Source organism: Streptopelia decaocto, assembly GCF_964273445.1.
Source record: "Streptopelia decaocto genome assembly, chromosome: 1".
Taxonomy (NCBI): domain Eukaryota; kingdom Metazoa; phylum Chordata; class Aves; order Columbiformes; family Columbidae; genus Streptopelia; species Streptopelia decaocto.
In genome coordinates, this window is record NC_138663.1 from 185,521,546 (window position 1) to 185,527,669 (window position 6,124).

The following is a 6,124-nucleotide window of genomic DNA, read 5'->3' on the forward strand; positions in this document are numbered from 1 at the left end:
AATATCATCTCTTGAATTCTTGTTATTTTTCCTTGCTATTATATGTTAGCTTGCATAAGCATCCTGCTTTACAGAATGGACGAAATAGGCAGATTTGTCTCTTGTTTTAATTTGATTTTTATTTATCTTTTCTATGATTTGTCCAGTCAGCTACCCTTGGGTGCCATGATAATACCTTACCATATGTTTAGCCAATACAAGCAGATATATATGCTGCTTTATGGCTGTTGTTGATAACGGTGATAAAGCTATATGGCCTTCTTGTCTACATCAAATTACTTCTGTTTTACTGAAAATTTCCTAAGCATTTAAATTCAAGTTTTGTCACAAATGAATATATTCCCACTGCCTAAAGTAAAATCATGGTTTTATATGGGCTGTAAGTTTACTCATACAATATCCAGTGCTGCTTATTACAATTGACAGTCTTTGCTGAAACAAAACTTCAAGCCAACATTTCCATTAATGACTCTCAGCCCTAGAGAAGGAATTGTCAGAGGACCTTATGGCATCAATAACATGGCAGCCTGCGTACACTTACACCCCCAAAATGACATTGTGACCGCAGAAGGCTCCTTGTATAAGGAAAAATGCTATGCCAGATTTAACTCATTTGTTTTTGATGATTATCATAGCTGGAACTGAGTACACCAAGGTTACTAAAGTAATTGAGGGAGAGCCACAGTTTATCGAGAGAGAAATCAAGAAAGTCCATCTGGAAGGTTAGTTTGTCTAAAAATCCAGTATCACTAAGACCTGCTTTGTCTGAAGTGATCATTCCAGGTGGGGTTTTGTAATAGCTATTCACAGAAATTACTTAGGTCTGAAGCCAGTATTTTAGCAAGAAGAGTTTTATAATTGTTTTGGACAATAATTATTTCACTGACATGCAGAGACAAATGTTGGGGCTTATCTTGTGGCTAAAAGTAACTAACAGATTTGGCAGGCATAGTAGACAAGAGGAAATGTTTAACCACAAAGCTTAGGTAAAACATTTGAAGGAACACTCACCACAAGAATTGCCTTTTCGCTAAGCAACAGAGCCAGAAGAAGACCACGTGAGTTGTTTTTAACTTGAGTTATTTCTTGTTGGTGTTAATGTGATCTGTTGATGTGAGGGGTTCTCAGCTTGGTGAAGGGGGAGGGATAGGGTGGAAGGAATATAGCCTCTGGGGCTGAGTAAATATCTCATGGGGTCTTGAAATTTCTCTGTTCTTACCATATTTTTAAATGGGAGAAGCTCTTGGGCTTGAAAAAGCTGAATTCAGTTGAGTTCCAAAATCAATCTCTCTTAAAGGAGCCAAACACAATTCAGCTTGGCTTTATACTAGGAAATTGTTCTTCAAGTTTAACAATTGTTTTTTAATATTCTTCATTCAAAGTTAAGAAGTAGCTTGTTTAGGGTTTCTTTTGGTTTTACATTTGTATGTCCTTTTCCAATTATAATTCTAATAATGCAGAATAACTTTGTCAGCCTTTTAACTAAATCAATAGGAAAAAAATATGGCTTGTGGAGAATAAAGTTAAATAAATATGTTTCTACTTTTTAAATTTTGAAGTTTATGCTAAATACTGAAGATATTCCATAGTGTTTGTATAACTTCAATGTTGAGTAGTACAAGGCATGCAGGGAAGTCAGATGTTGCCTGAAAATTACAGACAGGTGTGAACTTTGACCATGGAGTTTGCCTGAAAGCATAACTGTATGGACAGCATATAAGTATGGAAAGCACACTTTTGATGGACTATGTTCTGTCCTTTTCAGGGTGGTGCAGATCTGGAAATTTTCTATTATGTTCATGCAGATATCCAGTGTTTAGCCTGAGCTATAATTAGGTGAAAATTGTATCTCAAGGCCATGCAATTATGTATGCTGTACCATGCAATTATGTACCCCGTACCTCAGGATAAAAAGGCTGGTTAAGTGAAAATGCAAGTACTTAATCATTATAAAGAAGGAAAAACATATCAGTAACATGTCCGTGACAGTAACAGAAGGATTATCTCTTATGCTTGTGAAATGTTTTTCCTCCCAATGAGGAGAAATTTGATTTTTAAAAAATGTCTCAAAGTTTGATGAGAAAGAGGAAAAAGTATCATTAGTTCTGCTCAGTCAGTATTTTGGAAACAGATATATCTGCTAATGAGGGTGGTACCTGCTCAATAGCCCTTGCTTTACTCTACCCTTTAAAACAGAAGTCTCTGAGAAAATTAACTGAACTCTAGATGTGGAATGATACTGTGAACTCACAGTGTGGATATCCATCAAGCCCCAAGCAGCTGGAGATGAAGCCAACATCTTTTGATGGTTGAGTTTCAAGCACATCACTTATAAATAACTCCTGAAGTAATGTCTATACAGCAGATGCGAGCATCCTATGCCAAAAGCTGAGTCTGAATCCTGGGCTGTACATTAACCTGACTTTGTACATTGCTGACAGTGTAAGATGGTGTTTGCTGAGTGAAAAGCATGAGCAAAACATCCTGGCACATACCTACATCATGTAACCATCTGCAGGAGATAAGTGTGAATAATGGATTCATTCATGCAGTTAAATTGTAAAAATATTTTCAAAATGTTGATGAGATTTGATTGATTACTGCACATGACAGAAATGTGTGAATTGTATTATAAATATTCATGTTTCAGGTGATTAAGTCAACATGCTAATGAGACAAAATTCTTAATTTTCTAAAAACCTTAAAGAACAGACTTCACGAGTCAGCAATGGGATTCCAACATTTCTAATGAGTTTTAATTCAAAAGATGTTACAGATAACTTCTGACTGCAACATTTCTGTTTTCTAGAAGCACCTGTACGGAAAGTACAACCAACTAGGAGGACACAAGGTAAAAGCAAAACATATATTTAAACATTTTTAAAAGTATCAAATATTAGTCTCAGATGAAGTCAGGAAAGAAAAAAATACACTTAAGAAAACAGAGTTCGAAAGGAGTGAGTTACATTTATGCTTAAAAAAAAATTAACAAAGTTTAGTATTGTTAATAACTGGGTCTCTATATTTTTTACTTATATATATTTCTATCTGAAAATAACTTTGATTACGTGCTTGGGCCAAACAATATTTCAAATTAGGATAAAGCATCAAAGTGAGATCTGACTCTGGAGCTGAACACTGTGAAAATGATACTGTGCAATTCCCCACTGTGGTATTTGTAACTCATTGATTCTACATTATTTTGATCAATTAAGAAGCTGAGATAGCATTGTAGTTTCCTAGCTGCCAGCACAGCAGTGAAAGATTCAACATCAGGCTTCATCTTTTCTCTATACATGTCTGTTTCACAAGGAAATATAGTATACTGTGTAACTAGTTTGTATATAATTATAGGTAGTAATTGTGGTTTTTTTCACATTTTTCCCAGGGGGAACAGGAAGAAGGAGGACAAGACTGGCTAATTCCTAAAGGTTTTCCATGACAGGATCCACAGAATTAAAAATAACAGCATGGACTCTGAGAAGAATATAAAATATTTTTTTAAAAACTGAGAACATTAGAAAATAGCATTGTTTTGATAGCATAATCTAAACTGAACCATGAATCCATAAAAAGATGTGAAGCTGCAGATACTCACTGCTAGCATGGTGCTCACTAGGACTAGTCCATTGGAGGTGCTTTAACAGCTCTTGATAGTAAGCATTATGCACGGAGGGATCCTGGAGCTGCTGAAGACCATCATCTTTTGTAGAACCAGGATTCTTTCTTATGCTGGCTAGTAAGTGTTTGCAGGTCTGGATTCAAAAAGAGAGGGGAAAAATACAGAGTGTATTTTTGTATTATTATTATTTCCACCAAATAGGAAATATAAGTAAAATTTGATCATTTTTAGAGAAAAAATCAGGTGACTTTTAGACTAATCTAAGGAAATACAAGATGTTAACATAGCACTTTTGGTTCAGTAGTATTTGTATGCTTTTTATAAGTCAAACTTCTCCATGTTTTTAATGTCATAACACCAATAATGTTACCTTTTCTAAACAAATGAATATGCTTTATATTAAACATATCTTTTCTTGTCATTGTTGTTCTAAATTGCATATCCAAATACCTTCTGGTAACACAGCTAACAGAAGGTCTTTAAAAGAAAAAAGCAAACATTATGAGCTTCTTGATATGTATTTGAGATCATGTCGACTTCTTTATTTATAAGAAAAATCATTCCCATGAAAGGAATCCTATACCAACACATATACTGAGATTCCAAGGTGTTTTCATAGTTTTCCCTAATTGTGTCTTTTGATTATTAAAGTGGATTATAAAAGGGATAAATAAAATGCATGCCAATAATTAACTCAGCATGGAAAAAGTTTTTACAAAAACAAGGCTAGGTCTGAAAGCTTTTATATCAAAACATGCTTTGCTAATACATGGTGCTAATACGGATTTATCTGTAAATTATGTCGATTTTATAACTCTAGTTTTATACTCATAAAAGTTGTTTGCCTTTATTAACAAAAGTTGGAAAACAATTATTCACAGAGTAGGAAAAAATGTGTACAAAGTGCCTTAATTCTGCAGACCAAAGTTTTAGAGGAGTTACCTAATGTGCTTTTATACTTGATTTGAAACAAGTACTCAATAAAGAATTTGGCGGAACTGTGCTTGCTTTCATGTGTAAATATTTTTGTATTAAAATAGCAAATTCTACATGTCTTAAGGTTTATTGTAGTTTTTAGGATGAAATATACTTTCATGGAAGCAAGATGATGCTTCCTTTTCTCTCTTAGCACATGCTAATGCACTTAGACTTCATCACTCCCCTTAAATGCAATCAAATACCTTCACCAATTCCCTGACCACATACCATGAGCACTACTCCCCAAAAGGCAGAGCTATCTGAACATTGGATTGATATGTCATTCAGCCTTACTGGGGTGTCTCAATAAGGTGACCTCAGTTTCTACAATCATAGTGCTTTGGAGGAAGAACAGCTTTTAACCCTGGTAAAAGCTAGATAGATTTTAGATAAGAACGTGAATGAGAGCTCTTAGGACTACCTAGATGGTGAATGGAAGCTGTCACGTTGTCCTGGGGTCTTTGACTGTCATTAAATCATTAACTTTCTTAATCTTTGTACCACCATAACCTGTTTAGTCAAGTAAGATTTTAAAGGACAATAATTGTGTAGGGGGAAGAACATGCCTGTGCTCTCTTCTCCCAAAAAAAGAGCAGGAAGATGTGAAGAAAATAGAAGGGGTCATGAACTGACAGATAAAGTATCTACAGCAACTGGGAAGGAAGCAGGAGGCAAGAAAACTAATTAAAACCTATGCTGTGATAGGATATTTTTAACTTTTCAAGTGGGAATAAATTTATAACATACTAATTTTGTCATATTTTCTGCTTTGATAACATTTTAAAGCCTCCAGTAGTCACTGAAATATCTTTCTGTACTTTAACATTCACTAATATAATCCAGGTGAAATACAACAATATACAAAAGGCCACTCTTCTATGAACACTTATTTCCCTGATACATTCCATCACCCTGAGTACTTCCTTAAGCATTGAAGGTGTCTGCCCAGCTGCACTGTACACCGATATCTCTCCTGTTGGCATGTCTTTTTCTATTTATCTGAACAGGAATCCTTCCACAATGCAATGCAGAAAAAAATCAACATGTTCTTTTACTTGCTTTTCATATAGTTATTCATTTCTGGCTCAGTACAGTCTTTTACCAAAGAGCAGATCTGGAGAACTATTTTGAATATGAACCCACCACCCACGCCCTGTTATCCATTTTTCCTCACCTTATAGTTATTTAAACCAATGTAATGTGTCTAAACAAGGGATGAGCATACTACCAAGTCTGAATGTTTACTAGTAACAGAGAATTAACTCTTTTCTTTGGTGTCTCCTTATAATCTCTTGGGAATTTATAAGGAGGAGTACCCAGTTGATTTGGCTTGACTTCTCAAAGCATTTTACCTGCTTCTTGTTGTATCCTGTATGAAAAACTGATGTCAAAGAATTAATAACTGGCAGTCGTCACAAATCTGTCAGTTTTGCCAACAGTAGATGCACATAAGTGATTTATAAGATCACTGAATACTCATGCCTGTTTTAAAAATAATGAAATTTGAGAATAACATATTTAATT

General features: G+C 34.7%; 1 protein-coding gene across 8 annotated transcripts in view; it reads left to right on the top strand.

Moving 5' to 3' along the window:
• POSTN (periostin) overlaps positions 1-4,671 on the top strand; it is a 34,025-nt gene extending 29,354 nt beyond the window's left edge. For 3 of the 8 annotated variants that reach the window (XM_082068958.1, XM_082068963.1, XM_082068960.1), the window contains 3 exons: positions 636-722; positions 2,810-2,851; positions 3,389-4,671. In XM_082068958.1, coding sequence (XP_081925084.1) covers positions 636-722; positions 2,810-2,851; positions 3,389-3,429 — 170 coding nt within the window. In that variant the 3' untranslated portion in view covers positions 3,430-4,671. The remainder of the gene's footprint in view (positions 1-635; positions 723-2,809; positions 2,852-3,388) is intronic. The other 5 variants (XM_082068961.1, XM_082068964.1, XM_082068962.1 and 2 more) reach the window with 3 other exon arrangements.
• The last annotated feature ends 1,453 nt before the right edge of the window (positions 4,672-6,124 follow it).